The sequence below is a fragment of the Drosophila virilis genome, chromosome 4 (assembly GCF_030788295.1).
Source record: "Drosophila virilis strain 15010-1051.87 chromosome 4, Dvir_AGI_RSII-ME, whole genome shotgun sequence".
Taxonomy (NCBI): domain Eukaryota; kingdom Metazoa; phylum Arthropoda; class Insecta; order Diptera; family Drosophilidae; genus Drosophila; species Drosophila virilis.
In genome coordinates, this window is record NC_091546.1 from 5,139,929 (window position 1) to 5,167,491 (window position 27,563).

Sequence of the window (27,563 nt, forward strand, 5' to 3'; positions counted from 1 at the left end):
TATATATTTATATATATTATTGTTAAGTTCTAGGTTGGGTTTCTTTTACGATCATTGCTGAGGACATCAAGAGGTTGCTAATTAAGAAAATTATCCAAAATAGATTTCATATACATGGGATTGAAGACATTCAAAAATTAACTAAAAAGAATTCCTTTACAGAACGAGCATTCCCGATTATCGCATTCTCAAGTTACTTTAGGCACTAAGAAGAAGAATTTTATTTTTAAAAACATTTTTAAGTTTTGAGATTATTCCATCCTCGAGTTTACATTGCAAACTCGTAAACTATATTATTTAAATTAGTTTCAGTTCAAATAACATTGCTGACTTTAATTAGATATCTTAAGAAATCAAGTAAATGTTTCGAACTACTCGCAGCAAATGCCTAAGTGATACGATATAGGTAAGCCCATATACATAACTTTAACCAGAAATACGAAACTATTTAACAATGGGCCCTACTCAAAACTAAAGCTAATTGATATATTGCGACTGGCCCTTTGATTAGGCAACGCCGACTCCATTAAGTATATTATATAAATATATCGTTTATCAAACTCGTCTGTTCTCATCTGTGAACAAGTTTCTGGGAATGAAATTAATGTAATTGTTTTTATAATACTTTATACAAAAGCTATGTGTATATATTATTTGTTCTACAATTCGATTAATAAAACAAAAATGCGGCCGTTGACTGTAGCAAAAAAAAAAACAAGAAACTGGGTATTGTTGTACTTTGTTGTACGAATGGGTTCCTCTCGCCTAAATGTCAATATTTGCACTTGACTCTCGCTTGAAAATTGAATCGGGGCTAATTTCAAGCCAGACCGTTAAATGCCAAAATGTTGCAGTATGCAAATATCAGCCAGACACATGAATTAATCTATTGTTTAATTGTTAATTCTGGCAACGTGCCCAGACAGTCGTCCCCACAGAATATTCCACTACGGTACAGGTTCCCAGCGAAAAAGAAAAGCAAAAAACAGACCAACATTTTTATATATAAAGTGAGCTGCAGCTACAGACAAATATTTTGGCCAAATTCTTGGAGCTGGAACTTAATTTTCTAAAAATAGTTTGTTGACAAATGCGGGATTTTTTTGTTTTTTAACTTAGTCAAAAATAATTGAATAAAGCTTGTGTTGCATAACTTACGCTCGTTTCAAGCGTAAGTTGACTTGGTTGAAAAAGAAATGGGAAATATTTAAATGCGTTTCATTTAAATTAAAAGTAGGTTGAATTGAAGTAAGAGGCAAAATTGTTTCAGGTTGTAGGCAAACTCGAAAACAAACTAGTTTTAAGAGCGCTGAACTTAATTAAAGTCAAGTCGTTTAAGCCTAACTTACGCTCATTTCAAGCGTAACTTGACTTAATTAGATAGGAAATGAGAAACATTTAAATGGGTTTCATTTTAATTAAAAGTTTATTTAATTAAGTAAGAAGTGACACAGTTTTTCTTAGAGGCTTTCAGATTGAAAGCAAGCTTAAAAACAAACACTGAATTTGATTTCAGTCAAGTCGATTCTACAATGCTTTTATGCAAGAATATTAAGCTCAATTGCACTTAATGCCAATTATTAAGTACTTAAAAGCTGGCAAGCACCTCAATTTTAGTAAAACTTAGTTCTCATAGAATCTACCAAACTTTCATCTTGCGGGGAACTCCCAATTTGTTTATTTTCCACAAATGTTCAGGCGTTTGCAGGATTATGACGTAGTTTGCGAAATGTTTCACCTGTTGTGGTGCAGCATTGACGCATAGCATGCCGATGAGATCTTTGATTGGTTTGTATTCGTGTTTTTTGGCTGTTTTCAAAACAATCCGAGATTTGCATATGCGTCTGGCCGTAACTTGTTTGGCGGCCAACCACGACAACAACTTGGCTAACACGCTCCGGCCGCATGATGCGGCATTTGCCAACTAGATCAGCGCTACGAGCCGGACTATAAAAGCCTCACTCAAATGCCGCTTTCAAAACACAACCCAAACAGCAAGCAACGTGGCCTAAGCCAAACGCAAAAAAACCAATAAACAACTTTAAAAGTTTATCAAATAAACCTAGTCAAAATATTTCTGAAGAGGTGCCAAAGCAAATGTGTCAATGAGGACACCGGACACCAAAGCGAAGCTTTTAAATAATTTAAGGTGAGTTTAACTAGCAGAAAAAAGCAGGAAGAGAACTTTAAACAATATTTGTTTATCTCAAGTCAAGCAGTTAATGTGACTTAAATTTTCTAAAATAGATTCCATAAAAGCACTTCAAATATAATCTCAAGAATTTCTGAATGAACTTTGCTGCAATTTTTAAAAAAGTCTTTAAATGTGACTTAAATGCTGTCAAAACGATTCGAAAATATTAGCTCAAGGATCTTCATCTTACTTTAAGAATTTGCTTAATTTGAAACTAAAAAAATCATGTTAATCTTTTTTAATCCATTTTTTTGCCACACAAACAACTAGAATTAGCCTTATATTAAAAATCTCTCTTTATATTGCAGCCTCTCCAAGCATCTCTCCTCTAAAAAGGGATCTCGCACCAGCAACTGCGGCAATCGTCTGGAATTTGCCGTGCTAACGCATCTAACCAACGTGCCCTGACTTCAGTCACATTCAGCCACTTGTACTTTTTGTAACTGCAACGAATTTCAAATACCCTCTCTGCAAAATGGTCCATCAAACTCGCACCGCCAGCAAGGCCATCCCAGCCAAGCATTTGAGCCCCATGCGCAGCACGGATATGCAGCTCGGCAAATATGCCGTCTCTACAAGTCCTGCCGATAGTTTTTTGCGCAACACGAGGCTCAATGTGAATGCAACCGGAACTGGAAACGGAACCGGCTCTGCCAATACAGCTGCCTATAAATACAACAATATGGTCAATAATAATCGGGAGCAGTTCAATGCACTGCACTTCTGCTAAGCCTCATGATGTTGTCGATGATGTTTTTAATAAATATATAATTTCATATATATATCAAATTAATTGTGACGCCTGTTTTAACTCATAAATCGCAGTCACGTGTCGCTGCATACAATTTTCATATGTTTCTTTTTTTTTTTCTTTGGATTTTCCTCTGGCAAATTAAATTATTAGCAAACGTTCCCCTCGCCAAAGCCGACGGCTGAAAAACATTTTTCATTGTTTGCGGCTGTCTGCGCCCACTTTATCATCGCATGCAAATCACATATGCGAGTGTGTGTGCGGGTGTGTGTGTGCGGGTGGGTGTGTGTGCGCGTGGCCACATTTCGCACATTTCACATTCAGTTTTTTTCCACACACACAAACATTCGCCATATTTTTACATTAGTGCAAAATCAAAATCCAAACAGTCGCTCGGCTTTGCATAAATTTTGATTAGCTCCGAGCCGATTTCCCGCAAGAAATGCGGCTTTAAAAATAGCTTGACTTGACTTTCCCCAAGTAAACCAAAGTTGACAACATTTTAAGCAACTTTTGCTGGTAAGGGAAAGAAGTGAATTCAAAAGTGCAGAGATCTTCTGCTTTGTTATCGATAGGCCTACAATTTATCGACGCTTTTAACCTATCGATAAATGTTAATAATCTTCTTTTGAGCATTACTGACCTGGCTCTGCCCAAGCAAACAAAATATAACATTTTAAAAAACTTTTGCTTTAAGCGAAAGAATTGAGGTCCGACATGTTCTGCTTTGTTATCGATAGGCCTACAATTTATCGACGCGTTTAACCTATCGATCTATTTAAATAAGCATCTTATTGAAAATTATGCGTGTTTGTTGTGTCATGATTAAAATATGTTCCAGTCTGAGGCGAGCATGAACAAGTCTTGAACAGGGTTTAGATTAGTTGAATACCCCTTGATCTGGTTTAGCACGAGGAATATGTGAAGAAAAAAACGTGTCTAGGCAACGCATATGAAATTTCTAAATTATATTAAGTCACTATTAAATGAAAAGCATATAATTATATCAGAGCTTCAAACTGAAAAAGCGATTCTGTTTAGGGTTCAAACCAGAATCTGGTTCAAATCAAGGTTGACATTGCTTATTTTTAATTGAAACAATCAAAAAACCTCATTAGTATTATTAAATACAAAAAACTAAAACAATTTGATCCAAATTTCGAAAACTGGTAAGTTCTTGCAGTTTCTATTCGACTTTAGCCTTGATTCAAGAGATCTGTTGCATAGATACAAAAAGAAGTAGCTTACTTATGTTATTTATGTCTAAAGATTCGGGTTTTTACAGGAAGCGCCCTTTTTAGCAGAATCAGCTTGTGTGCCATAACTTACAAACTAGTTATGAGCCCAACTTTTTTGGCTCAAATTTCAATAGTTTAACCTCTACATAAATTAAATAAAATAACTATTTGCATACTTCCAGCTTGAAGATTAGTCATCATCTTAAAGAAATTTATATGAAGTGTGGAAAAATTATATATTATGCAAATATAAAAAGCACAAGTCAAGTATGCAAATAAATATCGGAACTGGTGCCGAGCTGGTTCCAGTATTAATGAATAAAAATAAAAGTTGGCCTAGCGACAAGACACGTAATTGCAGATTGGATGTACAAACATTTACGTAAATTAAACCGGATTCTCGATTTGCATAGCATTACATTATTGCGCGTCTGCCATATATCATTAGGCTAGAGTTTTCCCACAGCCAACCAAGTGGCTAATCATCGTATCGGTAGAGAGAGAGAGAGAGAGTTGGGAAATTGGGAAACAACCCTGGTAGATATTATGGAACGGTAGCTGCTGCTGCCATTAAAAGACAATCTGTTACATCGAAATGTGCACAAATCATATCCAGCCACAGAATTTTATGCCCGAAAAACGTTTTTATTATTCCAGTAAATTAAACGCTCAGCTCAAGTGAGGATTGCGTTCTTATAGAGAGCTAGAGAGCTGTTTGCCCTATTGCTCAATTTCGAGACGGAGTCCCGCGATGCGTCAGGCGTCGACAGTCATTAAATTATCACACATTTAACATCAAAAACAATTCACAACTCACAGCTCACAAGTAGCGCCCCTTGCACCCTCGAAAACCTGGCGACCCTCTTGGCCTTGCCGTTGCCGTTGCCCGAACTCCCCTGGCCGGGACTTGACTTTAACCCCCGCAATCAAATGGGCCAGCCCTGGCAATATGGTGTAGCCGTTGTTATTCTTGTTGTTGTTGCTGTTGTTGTTGTTGTTGTTGTTACCCTGCCGCATTACAAGCTGAAAACATGGTTATTACATCAGGATTGCTGAGGAGTTGGAGTTCCTCCACGTTGATGGAGATGTCTGTAGACGCGGGTGGTGCGGCCCCGCACATGTGGGCGTTGCAAAACGGGCTGGATGGATGAATGCTGTCTTCTGATGATTATGACAGCATGACGACGACGATGCTTTCAGAGCAAACAGCCATTTAGTGATGGGTGCGTGACTAGTGACATGATATAAAACTACACGATGAATACCGCATGTGATATATAAGATAGAAATAGCTGGACAAAAGCCGTCTTCTGATGCATGACGACGACGACGACGCGAGACTAGAGCAATCTACCATTTAGTGACGGGTGCGTGACTCGTGACACAAAGTATTAGTAAACGATTAATACTATATACAATAAATAAGAAGATAAATTGTTCAAGTGAACCAGTAAAACAATAGGAGGATTTCGGTTCAAATCTCAGCTTAGAAAAAAAAAGTTATGATTTTGCAGGAGCCAACGTTTCGTGCTGCGTGCTTCGTGACACGCGCGCATCCCTAGCTGGAGGCCCAGCCGCAGCCAGCGCATGTTCAATTTAGTTTTTGGTTTTTGCATGGCTGCTGTGCAATATGCTGGCCATTAGAGGTCCGCCCTCGCTTGGCGCGGGGGTAACTGATACGATGACTGGCCAAGGAATTGACGATAAATCATAAACGAAACATCAATTCCAGCACTTGACCCGAACGATGCAAAGGACTGGAGAGATTTTAAAGAGCCGTCCCTCCGACTCAGCCACTGCAACGCTCTCCCTCTCTCCCTTTCCCTCTCTCTCTCTCTCTCTACGCTTCTTGCGTGCAGGGAGTCAACTTTTCTGGTCACGTGCCGTCAGCTTTGAGTCCCAAATTAATTAATTGCCAAATGGAAGAAAAAGAGGAGATTGAAAGATTGATTAAGCCGTGACGCACAGACAGCGACGATAACCCTTCTGTCAACTTATCTATCACGCCAACATCCTGAATGGATCTGTCGCAGCCCATGCAATGCACAACAATGCCCATACCCAATACTCCGGCAGTGCCATGCCCATGCCGATGCCCCCGTCCTAACCCAATCCTTGTCTGGCATTTTCACTATTTGCTGCGACGGGACATGATTTATCGACATTTTGGCGGAAATCGCTGCGCCAAAAACCAAACGAAACGTAACTTGGCCCAAAAACTTCTCGAGCCCGAGAAGCATACAGGTTCAACTTTTTATACCCTGAACCCATTCAAATTGATACAAGGGGTATATTGGCTATTTGCATTTGCAGGTAACAGGCAGAAGAAGGCATTTACGATATATCGATATATTCAATAGCTGTTACTATTTTCTAATATCCATAAATATCGATATCGAGCCCTGATTTCTTAAGGATAACTCGAAAACTATTAGATGTATTCACACCAAACTTTGTATGCAAGTTCTCATAGTGTATATACACATTAATAAAAATATACTCTTGCATATCTTGCCACACATCGGAGGTATCTTCTAGTCGGGCACTGCCGACTGCAACCTGCGCCTGTTCCAACAGTGGGTACTCCAAGGAACGGAAACGCAATCGGCGCACTGCCAAAAATAAATTGATTACTGTCACGGAAATAGCTAGAACAGCTCCAATCCACTTCCACACACTGAAGTTTGTTTGTTAATCGATACAGCAGGACGATAGGAGGACACCTTTGCTCGGAAGACTCCCAAATGTCTGAAAGTCAAAAGCAGCTTACGTGTAAATCAGGGCGGCATCTGGCCGTTGGTTTGGGGCCAGGCCTTGGGCGTCACGTTTATAGATCACGTGACGTGGCCATAAATAGTTGGCGCCTGTCAATTAAAGACACCTGCATCAGGTAAGTGAGCGCGGTGGCATGCTGCCCACGCACACCTCAACACAATTCGAAACGGTTCAATTGCGGAATTTCAATTAATTTGTTGCCCTGAATGGAACTTGAAACAAAGCCATAATTTGTTGCAATAATATTTTGGTTAAATTTAACAAAAAACTTAAGAAACTTTAATCATTGCATTAATCTAAAAACATTTTGAATATAAATCAAATGTAGCCCGCAAGTTCTTTATGAAAATATCTACAGCTTGCAATATTTTCAGTAGAACGGGCAGTTAAAAATTAAAAACAAATTTGTTTTACTCAATCTGTGAGCATATATGGCAAAGAAAGGCTTAAGCCAAAGCCCGGGTTCGTAGTTGTAAAAAAAAACAGGCTCACGAATCAAAGCAGAGAGTCGATTAACCTGAACTACCCAAAAATTGTATGTGCTTGCCAACACTGGTTTAAATACTAATTATATACCGAAATATTAAAATCTAACATGAGTGTGGGCGTGACAAAACATTTTGCATACTATACCAAACGACGGAATAAAAAAATATGATTATACTTTAACGTAAAATAATTGTGTTCTTAAGAACTGACAGTCTGATTGATATTACAGAAATCTAATATACCCCTTTTCAATTTGTGAAAAAACTAAATAAGGCACAAATTTCTATTCTATTTGAATTGAAATAAGAAAAGGTACGAAAACAAACGCTGAAGAAGTCGATGGAAGTGGTCTATGAAAGATAAATAGATCTGATAAAATTCCTGAATACCTGGAATTCATTATTATTTATGGATATTTCTGAAAATAAACTAGTATTCAAATGTAATATTTATATATAGTTATTAATTATTTAATGTGAATTGTAGATTACATATATTCAGAAATTTTATCAGACCTATTCATACTTTCATTTGTAAAAAACTGAAAGGACTTAAGACCTTTTTATCTACGATATTATTCATATTTAATTGTTATACTTAATATTCACATTTAATATGAATTGTATCTTATATTCAGGAATTTCGTTATTCGTATTCATCAACCATGGACTCCTTTGATTTACTTTATAAGATGCTTTCGTTCGGAATCTACAAAACGGACTTAAAAGTCAAAACCTAGACTCCCAGAGTTTCTTACCTTTAAGACCTCCGTCCTAAGACTTACTCAAGATAGCAATTTGCCTAGCTGACGCAAAAGTTTGCTATCTCTTTGCCCCAGCCACACACCTGCCCCACCTGTACAGTTAACCCTTGGGCAATGGGTAAACACCTTGCGACCAAAGCGATTGATTGGGCGGCAACAAATGTATTAGAAACTTACTCTGTATAATTTCCGCATATTCAGGACATGGAACCGAAAGCATTCACTTTAAATTGCACTTCCGTGCGAAAAATTGTTTATCGCAAACTTTTTCGACCAGCTACCCCTGGGCTAGTTCCCGCCCCCTTGTTGCATGCGCTCCATACAGAACTCTTTCCAACTGTATCAATGGCAAATGTTTTAGCACAATAGAACGACGTTCCCGGGAGGTGTCCCCCGGCTCACCCGCTCAGCCGCTCAGCCCATTCCCCGCCGGAATCCATCGATAAAGTTTGCACCTATTGTCATTTTATTGATTTGTTATAAATTTCACACATTCGCACACGCACACAGTCGCACACGCTTATCTTTTCATGCACTTCTATTAAATGTAAATGGCTGGAAAATGTACAAAGTGCCCCGCCCACTTTTCACAACAGGAACACGCACGCCAACTGTAACCCTTTCAGCTTATCTGCGACTTTTCAATGCGATTTCTATCATTTAAAATTCCATTTTATTGCCGTTTATCAGCAAATAGAAAGCTCAAATGCCAAAAGCCAAGAAAAATTGGAAAAAAAAACGGCAAATGGAAAATGGATAAAGGGAAAAAAGAGCGAGTGTACATAATAAGCAACCAAATGCCAAAGACGTTAAAATAAATTGATACACCCGGGTGAGTTTTAACAAGGTGTGTCTGTAAAGTGCGTAGAAAAAGGATATAACATAGCAGCAGATACTCTACAGGATCAACCAACTATCTGTGCTTATTTGTCTTCATCTATATATATATCCAGATATCTAATATTGAGACAGCACACTTGTTTTATCTTCTCTTGTTTTTTGACTAAAACAGAATTTTAGTTAAGGCATTTTAATGTAATACTAGACCGGTTCAAGGTTCGTTTCGATCGAATTGCATTAACGAGTAAAAACCCGGTTGAAGTTTAAAACTTTTCTCTCGACTTAAGATTTTTGATTAGTCGATTTTCATGAAAATCGACCGAAGTCAAAGGCCGTGCAACTAACACACAGCTGTTGATACGTTTGGTTGTAATTTTCCAAAAAACTTTTTCCACACTTGATTTGATAATGTGTCGTAAATTTTCCTGCATTTGGCATTTTCACTTTTCGCTTGTGAAAATTTTCACAATTAAGGCGCATTTAATGACGTGTCGCAAATATAAACACAACACTTCCTGCCAGACGTCGCTCTCTCGGTGTGTTCGAACCCTGCCTGAACATCACGCAACCAACCCAACCCCCCCTACACTGCCCCCACCCTGCCTTGTCAGCCGTCAAGCGCCCCGCAGCTGTTGACACCGTCCGAGGCAAGCGTCCAGTTTACCCAGTGCCAAAGTTCCCAAATCCCAAAAATCTCCGAGTCAAGTTGTGACTGCCTTGCGCTAATTGAGCGGAACGTGAAAATTTTTCCTAATTAAATGTGATTTCCTTAATTTTTACGACTTGCCTACACAGTCGAATCCGTGAATTCCTGCATTCCGTAATGATATTTTATACGTGGCTGCAACATTTTGAAATTAGTATCTCAAAAATTATGATTATTGCCCGCCCGCCCGCCGTTTCGGCACATTATCAAGACAAGTGAATTTTAATAAGCCAAGCAACCCGCACCCCTCCACCCATAAAGTTTTTGTCATTCGACGAAAATCTCTGAAGTTCACGAATTATTCGTTTGCTCAAAAGCCGTGAGGAGTGTTGCGCGATTAACTGACAGCCCAAAGGTATGCAACAAGAAATGTGCGTTTGACAGTAACGAAAATTACAAATTTATTTATGGCATTTCTTTGGGCGTTATAGAAAAAAAAAAAAACGTATCTGAGGGCGGGCATTCAAACTGGAAACTGGAGAAGAAAAAAAATATCAATTCTGTGTATTTCATTTATGTGTGTCAAATTTATGTGGGCCAAAATAAATATATGCCCGCCTTAAGTTGATTTAAGACAATGCTCAGAGCAATTTGCGATATTCCAGAACCTAAACACCCTGCCAAGCTTTATTTCAAGCCAATTCCTTCTATAGGAGGCATACATTATGTTAGTCCGATTTGAAAAAGTTTTCTTTTCTTTAGATATCTTGAAAAGCAAAAAAATTAATCGCACATAAAACGAATCTTACGCCAATTTATAATGCCCTATGTTAGATTTAAGTTATATTTTGATGCTGATAAAGGATAATATATGCTGTATGGGATTGGAAAGGTATCGTTCTATGAGTTAGACAGAATTTAAATACCCTCTAGAAACTTATGTCGAACACAGCCCGGGCAAAACTGAAAGCTGTGATATGGTATTGTTTCCTTTAGAGTAAGCTAGTCTTTAAATAAGAAATACCCAATTTTGACCAAATTTAAATATTTTGCACAGTCAACTAGTTTGGCGGGTAGTGTAGAAGACGAATAGTTTGTTATAAATGTTTGCATTAACGGGTCGCATCTGGTGTGTAAACAATTAAACAAGCTTCTAGCGAAAACAAAGGGAAAAAGAAAATAATGTTAATTAATGCACATTTACGTAAATGAAAAAAAAAAAAAACCAGGAATATTGACAAATCAGAAAATTGAAAATTTCATTTTAATATTATAAATATTTGCTTTAGCAACTATTGTTCACGAATTTAATTAACAGACTTAACTGGTGAATCTTTAATTGGTAATAATTTAGCTCATTCTATATGCAATTTGCGAAGTATATATAAAGTGGCACGTAATCGAATTTGATATTTGATATTTGCCAAGCTTGTGGCAAGTGCAACGCCGCATGCCCCTTCTGCCGCAGGGCTGCAGACTCTGACTTGCGGTGTCTCAGCTCCATTTGTGTTGGCATTGAGTCGAGGTTTCAGTTATCGCCGACTCGCTGTAACTTCTGAGTTTTAGTTTGTCTAGAAACGTGGCTCCGACAAGTTGTATTCAATTTTATCGTCTCATTCGGGAAGTACAATACGGAACTAGATAAGGTTTTTCTAGTTCAGGTGTGCAGTCTCAGCTAGCAAAATGTTTGTGGAATTTTATCTAAGCCTAAGAGCTCCTATATTTCATAAACTTACAAGTACTATAAATTGAAATACAATAAAAAGTGTATATCCTAAAAACAAAGCATATATGTGGCTAAAAGTAATTAAAGACATCTGCCAAGTTCTAACCCATTTGAATGTGCAAAATGGGCATGCAATATATGATTCCAATAAAGAAAAGGGGACATATATGAAGGGAGCCCTGTCAAGTATATGTTTTCGTCATCGAATCGATCAAGTTCGTCTGTTCCTCTATATAAATGTGCATTACATTTTGATGCCAAGTATCTATATATATTATATTCTATCTGTCATCTCAACGATACAAAGAGTTGTATATACCAAACACGACAGTTTAGCTCATATAGCATATAGTTCACAGATATCTTCAGCCTTTATTTCCCATATTAAATTTAAATAGATATATTTCCAATATTTTGTGTTTGCACATGTTTGAATGTCATCTAAATGCCCCGCAAATTGTCAAACGATCGCACAACAAAAGCAAAAGTTATTTAACAATGAAAATTTCAATAAGTGGGGAGAAAAAAAGTACAGAACTACTTTAAGTAAACAGCTGGCTGTTCTGTGTGTGTGTTTGTGTGTTTACTTTTTCGATATGTGCGACTAGGGCTCAATGTCTTGATTAGATTACAAATGAGGTAGACTTTCAAGGGGGTATGCAGAATGCTCATTCGAGAGGCGGCAAAGCTCAAGAACACATTTGAATTAAATGTTTCGCTTTAAAGACCCTTGAGTAACAAAAGAAGGTAACATTTTAGTTTTTCTTTTGAATGGGTCAAGGGTCAGAGCAGGGGGTATGTACTACGACCCCTGCCAGCGTACGCCCCTGCCTTAAACCTTTAAAATATTAACAAAAGATTAATTCGATTTCAGATTATGTTTATGAACTTACTTGTTGCCACCTCAAGAACATTTTAGTTATTCATTTTTTTCGTCAGTTTGTTCTCAGAATGCCAGCACTTTAGACTGCAACAATCTCTATATTTAAAAGAGGTTCTTAATAAAAGGTAAAAGGCTAGAGAGCAAGAGCGAGAGATCGCTGGTTCAAAGTGTGATGCAATTGCGACGAGCCTGTGGGACTAAGCTGCAAAAGTGCCTGACTAACAAGTGAGAGATCGCCGGTTCAAATCCAGTACGGCAAATGCGACCTGTGGTCAGAGTTTAAAAAAAATACAACTAAACCATATACTGCAACGCAATGTAAGCTTAACGCTATGAAGTGCAGGTGCGTCGAACTAATAAGCGAGAGATCGCTAGTTCAAATGGAGCAACAGCGAATGCATTGGGGGCAACAGCCATATAAGTGTAAGGCAAAGTGACATTTTAAGCCTGTGCGGCTTTTGCAGAAGCATCGGACTAACAAGGGAGAAGTCGCCAGTTCAAACCCAGCAGCAGTGAAAGCATCGGTTTTGTATGCCTGAAGCAAGTCGCGAATTACACAAGCAACTGTGGATACCATTTGCATTTTGAGCGTTGTGCATTTGACCCGGGCCGAAGCCGGATAATTTCGTCTAGCCCAAAAAAAATTACTAAACTGCGCTTAAGTCGAACATATAATTAATTTTAAATTTTTACTAAATGCTGCTTTGCTAATTGCTCTTTGATTTAATTTCATCTAGTGTCAACATACGTTAACAGCTCCAAAGTTTTGTTGTAACTCAGGAACTGTCAGACAATGCACTTTGCATACACTAAATGGCATTTAAAAACCCGTTAAGCACACGGCCATAATTAAGCCGCCGACACTTGAGACTCGATTGCAACAAAAGCTAAAACTAAAACAAAAAAAAAACTAACTGCAACTGCAACTGCAACTGCCACAAAACAATAGAGAGTGAGAGAGAAAAACAATTGTGGCTTAAATGCCGGTCACGATCTTGGCATAAAGATTGCAATTTAGAATTTGCAAAAATCGCCGATCAAAAGTATCTGAACCTTGAAGTTTAAGCATTCGCTGCTGCGGCTGCAACATGCTGCGGCTAATGGTCTGGCTGGGTCTGGGTATAAGTGCGGCCCTGTGCCCCTCGAGCGTCGACTCGGCGCAGATACTTGGCCTCTTCGGACATCCCGGCAAGAGTCACTTTGATTTCTTTCGGCCCATGTTTGTGGCGCTGGCCGAACGGGGTCACAATGTCAGCATGTATAGCTATTTTCCGCTGAAGCAGCCGATGGCCAATTACACGGACTACGTATTCGAGGGCATGCCGCTACTCACGGACTTTGTGGATCTGCAGGTGGGTGCGGCACGACTCGGCCTCGACTCGAAATGGCCGCCTAACTTAACGCTTCTTCTTCTTCTGCAGACCTTCGAGCGGCAGTCGGATCGGCTGCTGGGGCAGCCCTTCAAGGTGCCCACCTTCTTCATGCTGCATGATTGGGGACTGCGCTCCTGCCGTGTGGCCTTGAACTCCCCGCTGATTGCCCAGTTGCTTAGCTCGCCGCAGCGCTACGATGTCATCATATTGGAGCACTTCTCCAATGATTGCCTGGCCGCGGTGGCCCATCTGCTGGATGCCCCGGTCATCGCCTTGAGCAGCTGTGCCATTATGCCCTGGCATTATAAGCGCATGGGCACGCCCTTTATTAATCCCATCATGCCCATGAATTTTCTGACCTATACGGATCAGATGAGCTTTGTGGAGCGTCTCAATAACTTTTTTCACTTTCACATTGTCAACATGCTCTACAAGTAAGCATTCCCCCTTTTTTTAGAGGGTATTTCACTTTTATTATAACATGTGTCACGCCTAAAAACGGGACATATCCCAGCCTATAAAGTATGTGTATATTCTTGATCCGTAGCCGAGTTGATATAGGCATGTCCGTCTGTCTTTACAGAAACTTTGCATAGATCCGTTTTTCGGTTGCAGGCATTAAATATGTCGGAATCGGCCCTTTAGACCATATATCATATGGGACGGATAGTTCAAAAATTAAGTTCTTATATAGGAAACTCTTTGTTTCCCAAGATATCTTACTTTACAACTAATATATATACTACTCGAGTCAGAGTCAAAATCGGAAATTTATCTGAGTTTGTTGAAAAATATCAACAACAAAACGTGGCTTGGCTGGTCGCCAGTTCAAATTCATTCAATTTTTTATTAGATTTTTATAGTTTTCAAATTAAATTAATTAATAAATGTATGCACTTACCTTCTTATATTCAATTTTCAAAGCTTTAAACAGGAAACACACTTAAACATTTTTATGGATCACAGAAAAAAAATTAGAAAAACATATTAAACTATGAATTTAAACACTTTTTCCTTCATACTTTGTCTTTCCCATAAGATTTTAACATTTTATACCAAAAGATTAATTAAACACAGAAAAAAAATTGAAAAAAATATGAAATTATTAATTTTATACAGCTTCTTTTAAACAAATCAATTTAACTCTTTACCTCAAAAGAGGAAACACACTTATACACAGAAAAAAAAATTAGAAAAAAACATAAGAGCACAGCTTGGCACACTTCCGTTTTGCATTAACTGAAAAACAGATACGAAGAATTAGATAAATTAATTAATTGAAGAAAATATAAATATCTAAAATAATATTTTAAAATATTGTATACCAGCGGGTAAATGAGTTTAAGACTGATCGGAAGATAAACAAAAAACTTTTGTACAACCGTTTTCCGCCGATGTTCCACTGTTGCAGGTGAAACGCGTAGAACTTTACAAATAAGTTTGATGCAAATCGAACAAGAGTTCGATCACTTCATCAAACTCTTCGACTATTTCTATAAGGGTATTTAATATTCGGCGTGCCGAATGCAGCTGTTCTTTCTTGCTTTCCTTTATTTACATTTTGAACCTATCTCATTGTCAGCTTTATAACACAACCAGCCACAGATGCGATGATCAGCCAACGCTTTGGCTTCGGCCTGCCACCGATTAATGAGATTGTGAAGAACACGAGTCTCATGCTTATCAATCAGCACCACGCACTCACGGGTTCACGGCCCTATGCGGCGAATGTGGTAGAGGTGGGCGGCCTACAAGTGGGTCCAGCCAAGCCACTGCCCTTGGTAGGTAATGCTAGTACATTTAGTTAAGATAAGTGAACTTGGTTCGGATACTTCGATAGAAACGAATTAAGATAGATTTAAGTGCATGTTGCAATAGTACTTGTGGAGAAAGAAGAAAGGAGAAGTAGAAAGGAGAAATAGAACGAAGAAAAAAAGGAAAAAGGAGAAGTAGAAAAAGAAGAGTTTTTACATGAATTTAGGCCAAGAATATTGTTACCAAATTTAGATGGCAACTTGATCTAGAGTTATTACCGAGCTTTAGGTGTGGGAAGTTTTAATATGAATTTTGACCTAAAATATTGTTGCCAAATTTGCATGCAGAATTGATCTAGAGGCCAAACCATGCATAAAAAGCCTAAATAATGACCTAAAATATTGTTGCCAAATTTGCATGCAGAATTGATCTAGAGGCCAAACCATGCATAAAAAGCCAAACCTTGTGAAAATCTGATGAGATTTGACCAAGTTATGGGGATGGGAAGTTTGGACCTATGTCTATATAGGGTAGTTGAGGGTACCATTTTAACATGAATTTTGACCAAAAATTATGTTGCCAGTTTTGGATGCAGAATTGATAATGAGGCCAAACCACGCATAAAAAGCCAAACCATGTGAAAATCTGATGAGATTTGACCAAGTTATGGGGATGGGAAGTTTGGACCTATGTCTATATAGGGTAGTTGAGGGTACCATTTTGACATGAATTTTGACCAAAAATTATGTTGCCAGTTTTGGATGCACAATCGATCTAGAGGCCAAACCATGCATAAAAAGCTAAGCCTTGTGAAAATCTGATAAGATTTGACCAAGTTATGGGGATGGGAAGTTTGGACCTATGTCTATATAGGGTAGTTGAGGGTACCATTTTGACATGAATTTTGACCAAAAATTATGTTGCCAGTTTTGGATGCAGAATTGATAATGAGACCAAACCACGCATAAAAAGCCAAACCATGTGAAAATCTGATGAGATTTGACCAAGTTATGGGGATGGGAAGTTTTGACCTATGTCTATATAGGGTATTTGAGGGGACCATTTTGACATGAATTTCGGCCAAAAATTATGTTGCCAGTTTTGGATGCAGAATTGATCTAGAGGCCAAACCAAGCATAAAAAGTCAAACCTTGTGAAAATCTGATAAGATTTGACCAAGTTATGGGGATGGGAAGTTTGGACCTATGTCTATATAGGGTAGTTGAGGGTACCATTTTGACATGAATTTTGACCAAAAATTATGTTGCCAGTTTTGGATGCAGAATTGATAATGAGACCAAACCACGCATAAAAAGCCAAACCATGTGAAAATCTGATGAGATTTGACCAAGTTATGGGGGTGGGAAGTTTGGACCTATGTCTATATAGGGTAGTTGAGGGTACCATTTTGACATGAATTTTGACCAAAAATTATGTTGCCAGTTTTGGATGCAGAATTGATCTAGAGGCCAAACCATGCATAAAAAGCCAAACCTTGTGAAAATCTGATGAGATTTGACCAAGTTATGGGGATGGGAAGTTTGGACCTATGTCTATATAGGGTATTTGAGGGGACCATTTTGACATGAATTTCGGCCAAAAATTATGTTGCCAGTTTTGGATGCAGAATTGATAATGAGGCCAAACCATGCATAAAAAGCCAAACCATGTGAAAATCTGATGAGATTTGACCAAGTTATGGGGATGGGAAGTTTGGACCTATGTTTATATAGGGTAGTTGAGGGTACCATTTTGACATGAATTTTGACCAAAAATTATGTTGCCAGTTTTGGATGCAGAATTGATAATGAGACCAAACCACGCATAAAAAGCCAAACCATGTGAAAATCTGATGAGATTTGACCAAGTTATGGGGATGGGAAGTTTGGACCTATGTCTATATAGGGTATTTGAGGGGACCATTTTGACATGAATTTCGGCCAAAAATTATGTTGCCAGTTTTGGATGCAGAATTGATCTAGAGGCCAAACCAAGCATAAAAAGTCAAACCTTGTGATAATCTGATGAGATTTGACCAAGTTATGGGGATGGGAAGTTTGGACCTATGTCTATATAGGGTAGTTGAGGGTACCATTTTGACATGAATTTTGACCAAAAATTATGTTGCCAGTTTTGGATGCAGAATTGATAATAAGGCCAAACCACGCATAAAAAGCCAAACCATGTGAAAATCTGATGAGATTTGACCAAGTTATGGGGATGGGAAGTTTGAACCTATGTCTATATAGGGTAGTTGAGGGTACCATTTTGACATGAATTTTGACCAAAAATTATGTTGCCAGTTTTGGATACAGAATTGATAATGAGACCAAACCACGCATAAAAAGCCAAACCATGTGAAAATCTGATGAGATTTGACCAAGTTATGGGGGTGGGAAGTTTGGACCTATGTCTATATAGGGTAGTTTATATTATGTTGCCAGTTTTGGATGCAGAATTGATCTAGAGGCCAAACCAAGCATAAAAAGTCAAACTTGTGATAATCTGATGAGATTTGACCAAGTTATGGGGATGGGAGGTTTGGACCTATGTCTATATAGGGTAGTTGAGGGTACCATTTTGACATGAATTTTGACCAAAAATTATGTTGCCAGTTTTGGATGCACAATCGATCTAGAGGCCAAACCATGCATAAAAAGCTAAGCCTTGTGAAAATCTGATAAGATTTGACCAAGTTATGGGGCTGGGAAGTTTGGACCTATGTCTATATAGGGTAGTTGAGGGTACCATTTTGACATGAATTTTGACCAAAAATTATGTTGCCAGTTTTGGATGCACAATCGATCTAGAGGCCAAACCATGCATAAAAAGCTAAGCCTTGTGAAAATCTGATAAGATTTGACCAAGTTATGGGGATGGGAAGTTTGGACCTATGTCTATATAGGGTAGTTGAGGGTACCATTTTGACATGAATTTTGACCAAAAATTATGTTGCCAGTTTTGGATGCAGAATTGATAATGAGGCCAAACCATGCATAAAAAGCCAAACTATGTGAAAATCTGATGAGATTTGACCAAGTTATGGGGGTGGGAAGTTTGGACCTATGTCTATATAGGGTAGTTGAGGGTACCATTTTGACATGAATTTTGACCAAAAATTATGTTGCCAGTTTTGGATGCAGAATTGATAATGAGGCCAAACCACGCATAAAAAGCCAAACCTTGTGATAATCTGATGAGATTTGACCAAGTTATGGGGGTGGGAAGTTTGGACCTATGTCTATATAGGGTAGTTGAGGGTACCATTTTGACATGAATTTTGACCAAAAATTATGTTGCCAGTTTTGGATGCAGAATTGATCTAGAGGCCAAACCAAGCATAAAAAGTCAAACCTTGTGATAATCTGATGAGATTTGACCAAGTTATGGGGATGGGAAGTTTGGACCTATGTCTATATAGGGTAGTTGAGGGTACCATTTTGACATGAATTTTGACCAAAAATTATGTTGCCAGTTTTGGATGCAGAATTGATAATAAGGCCAAACCACGCATAAAAAGCCAAACCTTGTGAAAATCTGATGAGATTTGACCAAGTTATGGGGGTGGGAAGTTTGGTCCTATGTCTATATAGGGTATTTTATGGGACCATTTTGACATGAATTTCGGCCAAAAATTATGTTGCCAGTTTTGGATGCAGAATTGATCTAGAGGCCAAACCATGCATAAAAAGCCAAACCTTGTGAAAATCGGTTGAGATTTGACCAAGTTATGGGGGTGGGAAGTTTGGACCTATGTCTATATAGGGTATTTGAGGGGACCATTGTGACATGAATTTCGGCCAAAAATTATGTTGCCAGTTTTGGATGCAGAATTGATCTAGAGGCCAAACCAAGCATAAAAAGTCAAACCTTGTGATAATCTGATGAGATTTGACCAAGTTATGGGGATGGGAAGTTTGGACCTATGTCTATATAGGGTATTTGAGGAGACCATTTTGACATGATTTCGGCCAAAAATTATGTTGCCAGTTTTGGATGCACAATCGAACTAGAGGCCAAACCATGCATAAAAAGCCAAACCTTGTGAAAATCGGTTGAGATTTGACCAAGTTATGGGGGTGGGAAGTTTGGACCTATGTCTATATAGGGTATTTGAGGGGACCATTTTGACATGATTTCGGCCAAAAATTATGTTGCCAGTTTTGGATGCACAATCGATCTAGAGGCCAAACCATGCATAAAAAGCCAAACCTTGTGAAAATCGGTTGAGATTTGACCAAGTTATGGGGGTGGGAAGTTTGGACCTATGTCTATATAGGGTATTTGAGGGGACCATTGTGACATGAATTTCGGCCAAAAATTATGTTGCCAGTTTTGGATGCAGAATTGATCTAGAGGCCAAACCAAGCATAAAAAGTCAAACCTTGTGATAATCTGATGAGATTTGACCAAGTTATGGGGATGGGAAGTTTGGACCTATGTCTATATAGGGTAGTTGAGGGTACCATTTTGACATGAATTTTGACCAAAAATTATGTTGCCAGTTTTGGATGCAGAATTGATAATAAGGCCAAACCACGTATAAAAAGCCAAACCATGTGAAAATCTGATGAGATTTGACCAAGTTATGGGGGTGGGAAGTTTGGACCTATGGCTATATAGGGTAGTTGAGGGTACCATTTTGACATGAATTTTGACCAAAAATTATGTTGCCAGTTTTGGATGCAGAATTGATAATAAGGCCAAACCACGCATAAAAAGCCAAACCATGTGAAAATCTGATGAGATTTGACCAAGTTATGGGGGTGGGAAGTTTGGTCCTATGTCTATATAGGGTATTTGAGGAGACCATTTTGACATGAATTTCGGCCAAAAATTATGTTGCCAGTTTTGGATGCAGAAATCTAGAGGCCAAACCATGCATAAAAAGCCAAACCTTGTGAAAATCTGATGAGATTTGACCAAGTTATGGGGGTGGGAAGTTTGGACCTATGTCTATATAGGGTAGTTGAGGGTACCATTTTGACATGAATTTTGACCAAAAATTATGTTGCCAGTTCTGGATGCAGAATTGATAATAAGGCCAAACCACGCATAATAAGCCAAACCTGTGAAAATCTGATGAGATGTGACCAAGTTATGGGGTTGGGAAGTTTGGACCTATGTCTATATAGGGTATTTGAGGAGACCATTTTGACATGAATTTCGGCCAAAAATTATGTTGCCAGTTTTGGATGCAGAATTGATCTAGAGGCCAAACCATGCATAAAAAGCCAAACCTTGTGAAAATCTGATGAGATTTGACCAAGTTATGGGGGTGGGAAGTTTGGACCTATGTCTATATGGGGTAGTTGAGGGTACCATTTTGACATGAATTTTGACCAAAAATTATGTTGCCAGTTTTGGATGCAGAATTGATAATAAGGCCAAACCACGCATAATAAGCCAAACCATGTGAAAATCTGATGAGATTTGACCAAGTTATGGGGTTGGGAAGTTTGGACCTATGTCTATATAGGGTATTTGAGGGGACCATTTTGACATGAATTTCGGCCAAAAATTATGTTGCCAGTTTTGGATGCAGAATTGATCTAGAGGCCAAACCAAGCATAAAAAGTCAAACCTTGTGATAATCTGATGAGATTTGACCAAGTTATGGGGATGGGAAGTTTGGACCTATGTCTATATAGGGTAGTTGAGGGTACCATTTTGACATGAATTTTGACCAAAAATTATGTTGCCAGTTTTGGATGCAGAATTGATAATAAGGCCAAACCACGCATAAAAAGCCAAACCTTGTGAAAATCTGATGAGATTTGACCAAGTTATGGGGGTGGGAAGTTTGGTCCTATGTCTATATAGGGTAGTTGAGGGTACCATTTTGACATGAATTTTGACCAAAAATTATGTTGCCAGTTTTGGATGCAGAATTGATCTAGAGGCCAAACCAAGCATAAAAAGTCAAACCTTGTGATAATCTGATGAGATTTGACCAAGTTATGGGGATGGGAAGTTTGGACCTATGTCTATATAGGGTATTTGAGGAGACCATTTTGACATGATTTCGGCCAAAAATTATGTTGCCAGTTTTGGATGCACAATCGATCTAGAGGCCAAACCATGCATAAAAAGCCAAACCTTGTGAAAATCGGTTGAGATTTGACCAAGTTATGGGGGTGGGAAGTTTGGACCTATGTCTATATAGGGTATTTGAGGGGACCATTGTGACATGAATTTCGGCCAAAAATTATGTTGCCAGTTTTGGATGCAGAATTGATCTAGAGGCCAAACCAAGCATAAAAAGTCAAACCTTGTGATAATCTGATGAGATTTGACCAAGTTATGGGGATGGGAAGTTTGGACCTATGTCTATATAGGGTAGTTGAGGGTACCATTTTGACATGAATTTTGACCAAAAAATATGTTGCCAGTTTTGGATGCAGAATTGATAATAAGGCCAAACCACGTATAAAAAGCCAAACCATGTCAAAATCTGATGAGATTTGACCAAGTTATGGGGGTGGGAAGTTTGGACCTATGGCTATAGGGTAGTTGAGGGTACCATTTTGACATGAATTTTGACCAAAAATTATGTTGCCAGTTTTGGATGCAGAATTGATAATAAGGCCAAACCACGCATAATAAGCCAAACCTGTGAAAATCTGATGAGATGTGACCAAGTTATGGGGTTGGGAAGTTTGGACCTATGTCTATATAGGGTATTTGAGGAGACCATTTTGACATGAATTTCGGCCAAAAATTATGTTGCCAGTTTTGGATGCAGAATTGATCTAGAGGCCAAACCATGCATAAAAAGCCAAACCTTGTGATAATCTGATGAGATTTGACCAAGTTATGGGGGTGGGAAGTTTGGACCTATGTCTATATAGGGTAGTTGAGGGTACCATTTTGACATGAATTTTGACCAAAAATTATGTTGCCAGTTCTGGATGCAGAATTGATAATAAGGCCAAACCACGCATAATAAGCCAAACCTGTGAAAATCTGATGAGATGTGACCAAGTTATGGGGTTGGGAAGTTTGGACCTATGTCTATATAGGGTATTTGAGGAGACCATTTTGACATGAATTTCGGCCAAAAATTATGTTGCCAGTTTTGGATGCAGAATTGATCTAGAGGCCAAACCATGCATAAAAAGCCAAACCTTGTGAAAATCTGATGAGATTTGACCAAGTTATGGGGGTGGGAAGTTTGGACCTATGTCTATATAGGGTAGTTGAGGGTACCATTTTGACATGAATTTTGACCAAAAATTATGTTGCCAGTTTTGGATGCAGAATTGATAATAAGGCCAAACCACGCATAATAAGCCAAACCATGTGAAAATCTGATGAGATTTGACCAAGTTATGGGGTTGGGAAGTTTGGACCTATGTCTATATAGGGTATTTGAGGGGACCATTTTGACATGAATTTCGGCCAAAAATTATGTTGCCAGTTTTGGATGCAGAATTGATCTAGAGGCCAAACCAAGCATAAAAAGTCAAACCTTGTGATAATCTGATGAGATTTGACCAAGTTATGGGGATGGGAAGTTTGGACCTATGTCTATATAGGGTATTTGAGGAGACCATTTTGACATGATTTCGGCCAAAAATTATGTTGCCAGTTTTGGATGCACAATCGATCTAGAGGCCAAACCATGCATAAAAAGCCAAACCTTGTGAAAATCGGTTGAGATTTGACCAAGTTATGGGGGTGGGAAGTTTGGACCTATGTCTATATAGGGTATTTGAGGGGACCATTGTGACATGAATTTCGGCCAAAAATTATGTTGCCAGTTTTGGATGCAGAATTGATCTAGAGGCCAAACCAAGCATAAAAAGTCAAACCTTGTGATAATCTGATGAGATTTGACCAAGTTATGGGGATGGGAAGTTTGGACCTATGTCTATATAGGGTAGTTGAGGGTACCATTTTGACATGAATTTTGACCAAAAAATATGTTGCCAGTTTTGGATGCAGAATTGATAATAAGGCCAAACCACGTATAAAAAGCCAAACCATGTCAAAATCTGATGAGATTTGACCAAGTTATGGGGGTGGGAAGTTTGGACCTATGGCTATATAGGGTAGTTGAGGGTACCATTTTGACATGAATTTTGACCAAAAATTATGTTGCCAGTTTTGGATGCAGAATTGATAATAAGGCCAAACCACGCATAAAAAGCCAAACCATGTGAAAATCTGATGAGATTTGACCAAGTTATGGGGGTGGGAAGTTTGGTCCTATGTCTATATAGGGTATTTTATGGGACCATTTTGACATGAATTTCGGCCAAAAATTATGTTGCCAGTTTTGGATGCAGAATTGATAATAAGGCCAAACCACGCATAAAAAGCCAAACCATGTGAAAATCTGATGAGATTTGACCAAGTTATGGGGGTGGGAAGTTTGGACCTATGTCTATATAGGGTAGTTGAGGGTACCATTTTGACATGAATTTTGACCAAAAATTATGTTGCCAGTTTTGGATGCAGAATTTATAATAAGGCCAAACCACGCATAAAAAGCCAAACCATATGAAAATCTGATGAGATTTGACCAAGTTATGGGGATGGGAAGTTTGGACCTATGTCTATATAGGGTAGTTGAGGGTACCATTTTGACATGAATTTCGGCCAAAAATGATGTTGCCAGTTTTGGATGCAGAATTGATCTAGAGGCCAAACCAAGCATAAAAAGTCAAACCTTGTGATAATCTGATGAGATTTGACCAAGTTATGGGGGTGGGAAGTTTGGACCTATGTCTATATAGGGTAGTTGAGGGTACCATTTTGACATGAATTTTGACCAAAAATTATGTTGCCAGTTTTGGATGCAGAATTTATAATAAGGCCAAACCACGCATAAAAAGCCAAACCATATGAAAATCTGATGAGATTTGACCAAGTTATGGGGATGGGAAGTTTGGACCTATGTCTATATAGGGTAGTTGAGGGTACCATTTTGACATGAATTTCGGCCAAAAATTATGTTGCCAGTTTTGGATGCAGAATTGATCTAGAGGCCAAACCAAGCATAAAAAGTCAAACCTTGTGATAATCTGATGAGATTTGACCAAGTTATGGGGATGGGAAGTTTGGACCTATGTCTATATAGGGTAGTTGAGGGTACCATTTCGACATGAATTTTGACCAAAAATTATGTTGCCAGTTTTGGATGCAGAATTGATAATGAGGCCAAACCATGCATAAAAAGCCAAACCTTGTGAAAATCTGATGAGATTTGACCAAGTTATGGGGGTGGGAAGTTTGGACCTATGGCTATATAGGGTAGTTGAGGGTACCATTTTGACATGAATTTTGACCAAAAATTATGTTGCCAATTTTGGATGCAGAATTGATAATAAGGCCAAACCACGCATAAAAAGCCAAACCATGTGAAAATCTGATGAGATTTGACCAAGTTATGGGGGTGGGAAGTTTGGTCCTATGTCTATATAGGGTATTTTATGGGACCATTTTGACATGAATTTTGACCAAAAATTATGTTGCCAGTTTTGGATGCAGAATTTATAATAAGGCCAAACCACGCATAAAAAGCCAAACCATGTGAAAATCTGATGAGATTTGACCAAGTTATGGGGGTGGGAAGTTTGGTCCTATGTCTATATAGGGTATTTGAGGAGACCATTTTGACATGAATTTCGGCCAAAAATTATGTTGCCAGTTTTGGATGCAGAAATCTAGAGGCCAAACCATGCATAAAAAGCCAAACCTTGTGAAAATCTGATGAGATTTGACCAAGTTATGGGGGTGGGAAGTTTGGACCTATGTCTATATAGGGTAGTTGAGGGTACCATTTTGACATGAATTTTGACCAAAAATTATGTTGCCAGTTCTGGATGCAGAATTGATAATAAGGCCAAACCACGCATAATAAGCCAAACCTGTGAAAATCTGATGAGATGTGACCAAGTTATGGGGTTGGGAAGTTTGGACCTATGTCTATATAGGGTATTTGAGGAGACCATTTTGACATGAATTTCGGCCAAAAATTATGTTGCCAGTTTTGGATGCAGAATTGATCTAGAGGCCAAACCATGCATAAAAAGCCAAACCTTGTGAAAACCTGATGAGATTTGACCAAGTTATGGGGATGGGAAGTTTGGACCTATGTCTATATAGGGTAGTTGAGGGTACCATTTTGACATGAATTTTGACCAAAAATTATGTTGCCAGTTTTGGATGCAGAATTGATAATGAGGCCGAACCATGTGAAAATCTGATGAGATTTGACCAAGTTATGGGAGGGAGAAGTTTTGACTATGTATGTCTATGTAGGATTTTTCATATGAATTTCAACCAAGAATAATGTTCCCAGTTATGGAACCGTAAAAATTATAATACCCCTTCATTTTTATTAATTAAAAACCTTCCAGCACCTGGAACGTCTTTTCGATGCATCCAACTTGGGCGTGATCTACATAAGCTGGGGCTCCATGGTGAATCCGAGCACTCTGCCTGCAGGCAAGCTGCAGGCGCTCTTCGATACCATCTCACAGCTGCCTGGCTACACTTTCGTGATGCGCTGGACAAATCAGACGCTGGCCGAGAATAAGCCCAGTAATCTGCACACCTACGAGTGGCTGCCCCAACGGGATCTGCTGTGTCATCCCAAGGTGAAGGCGTTCCTCTCACATGGCGGTCTACTGGGCACCACGGAGTCGATTTATTGCGCTGTTCCCATGCTCGTAACGCCCTTCTATGGAGATCAGTTTCTGAATGCCGGCGCCGTTGTGCAGCGCCGCTTTGGTGTCATTGTAGACTTTGCAGATTTTGATGAGCCACATCTTACCCAGGCGCTACGCACCATATTGCAAGAAGGGTGAGTTTTTATATAGATATAGATAATTTTCATACACTCAGAGAAAAAACTAAGACATTTTGTATTGTACAATAAAAACATTTGAGAAAGATGCAGCCTCAAAACATGAATAATACCGGTTCCATTCAATGAATGTATTTTTACCATATTTGGTAGATTCCAATTTTGAGTAAAGATCAAATTTAGCCCGTAACTTCAGTATGAAAATACGTGTGAAATGCAATATTTTCAGTAGAATGGGCAGGTATAAGGTTATAAATTAATTTATTGAAATTATTTAAGAAATTAAGGTTTGAACCAATACCCAGGTTCAAAGCTGTGAAAAAACAGCTTCACGAGGCAGGAAGCTGGTTCAAACCCTGATTTTACTTAGAGTTACACGCTTAATATTCAAGTACCAATTACTTAGAATACATACAAAAAGAATTTACTAATTCGAGCTATATACATAAACGTGCATCCCTCATCCATCCCCCGAAACTTCACGAATCCTTACTCTACATATATATGCCTCATTACATCTAGAACGAGTTTATATACACGTTTATATCTATATACCAAATAAAACTAACTGTAACTCCTTACAGCTTTGCGGCTGAGATGAAACGCTCGACTCTTGAGTTCCGGGAGCGTCCCCTGGAGCCGCTAAAACTGGCGATCTGGTGGATCGAGCACGTGATCGCCACAAGCGGTGCCCCACTCTCGCAGAGCGTGGCAAGACATATTAATTGGTTTGTTTATAACTCGATCGATGTTTATGTGTGCTGTTTGACGATCGCATTGCTCGGTCTCGCTGGCGTCTGGAAATTTTGTAAGCTCTTGAAATGGGCCTGGGGCAGGCGCACAACACCCAAAACCAAGCAACAATAAATAGCACATGATGTACTCGTGATCACTGTAAATACACGTGTTTCCATTGCCCCACAAAACTTATCAATTTCACAATGGGAGCTACTTAATTCGATTAGACTTTTGCTGAACCAACGTGAATCGCTAGACAAGAGCTGAGTTTCGTGCCGAGGAAAGCTACAATTCGCGGCCTACCTCAAAAAATTATACGTTTCATTTATAGGCACTTTGTTAAATGATAATGGAATTTTTTTGCCCAATTAGAATATGCATTATCTTTGGAACGCTTAACTATACCCTGCCCGTAGTCATTATAAATTTGTCATTAAATATGTAACGCATGAACCGAAACTTTATAGCATGTAGAAAAGTTTATGTTACAAAAATTGGACTATTATATAAAAAAACTGAAAATTTCAAAATTATATGCAGACAAATTCAGCAATTACGAGATTCTCTTTTGCTTAA

At 38.6% G+C, this 27,563-nt stretch overlaps 3 protein-coding genes across 5 annotated transcripts; all 3 read left to right on the forward strand.

Moving 5' to 3' along the window:
- Positions 1-1,992: 1,992 nt before the first annotated feature.
- Positions 1,993-2,987, forward strand: LOC26530375 (uncharacterized). Its single transcript, XM_015173323.3, has 2 exons — positions 1,993-2,149; positions 2,503-2,987. The coding sequence occupies exons 1-2, from the start codon at positions 2,106-2,108 to the stop codon at positions 2,600-2,602; spliced, it is 144 nt and encodes a 47-aa protein (XP_015028809.1). The 5' UTR covers positions 1,993-2,105; the 3' UTR covers positions 2,603-2,987.
- Positions 2,670-2,987, forward strand: LOC6628781 (uncharacterized). The gene has a single exon (XM_002052736.4). The coding sequence runs from the start codon at positions 2,670-2,672 to the stop codon at positions 2,922-2,924; it is 255 nt and encodes an 84-aa protein (XP_002052772.1). The 3' UTR covers positions 2,925-2,987.
- An 8,282-nt stretch (positions 2,988-11,269) lies between these two features.
- Ugt36F1 (UDP-glycosyltransferase family 36 member F1) lies at positions 11,270-27,148 on the forward strand. 3 transcript variants are annotated; one of them, XM_032438401.2, is made up of 6 exons: positions 11,270-11,357; positions 13,043-13,657; positions 13,727-14,112; positions 15,261-15,459; positions 25,801-26,246; positions 26,834-27,148. In XM_032438401.2, the coding sequence occupies exons 2-6, from the start codon at positions 13,394-13,396 to the stop codon at positions 27,114-27,116; spliced, it is 1,578 nt and encodes a 525-aa protein (XP_032294292.1). In that variant the 5' UTR covers positions 11,270-11,357; positions 13,043-13,393; the 3' UTR covers positions 27,117-27,148. The 3 variants fall into 3 exon arrangements, with proteins under 3 accessions (XP_032294292.1, XP_032294289.1, XP_070065108.1); XM_032438398.2 differs by having other exon boundaries at positions 11,272-11,381; XM_070209007.1 differs by lacking the exon at positions 11,270-11,357 and adding an exon at positions 12,362-12,430.
- The last annotated feature ends 415 nt before the right edge of the window (positions 27,149-27,563 follow it).

Coding starts and splice junctions, on each gene's coding strand:
- LOC26530375 (XM_015173323.3), top strand. CDS start 2,106: ATGAGGACACCGGACACCAAAGCGAAGCTTTTAAATAATTTAAG. Junction 2,150..2,502: donor AAGCTTTTAAATAATTTAAG/GTGAGTTTAACT, acceptor TTTATATTGCAG/CCTCTCCAAGCATCTCTCCT.
- LOC6628781 (XM_002052736.4), top strand. CDS start 2,670: ATGGTCCATCAAACTCGCACCGCCAGCAAGGCCATCCCAGCCAAGCAT.
- Ugt36F1 (XM_032438401.2), top strand. CDS start 13,394: ATGCTGCGGCTAATGGTCTGGCTGGGTCTGGGTATAAGTGCGGCCCTG. Junction 14,113..15,260: donor ATTGTCAACATGCTCTACAA/GTAAGCATTCCC, acceptor TCTCATTGTCAG/CTTTATAACACAACCAGCCA. Junction 15,460..25,800: donor CAGCCAAGCCACTGCCCTTG/GTAGGTAATGCT, acceptor AAAACCTTCCAG/CACCTGGAACGTCTTTTCGA.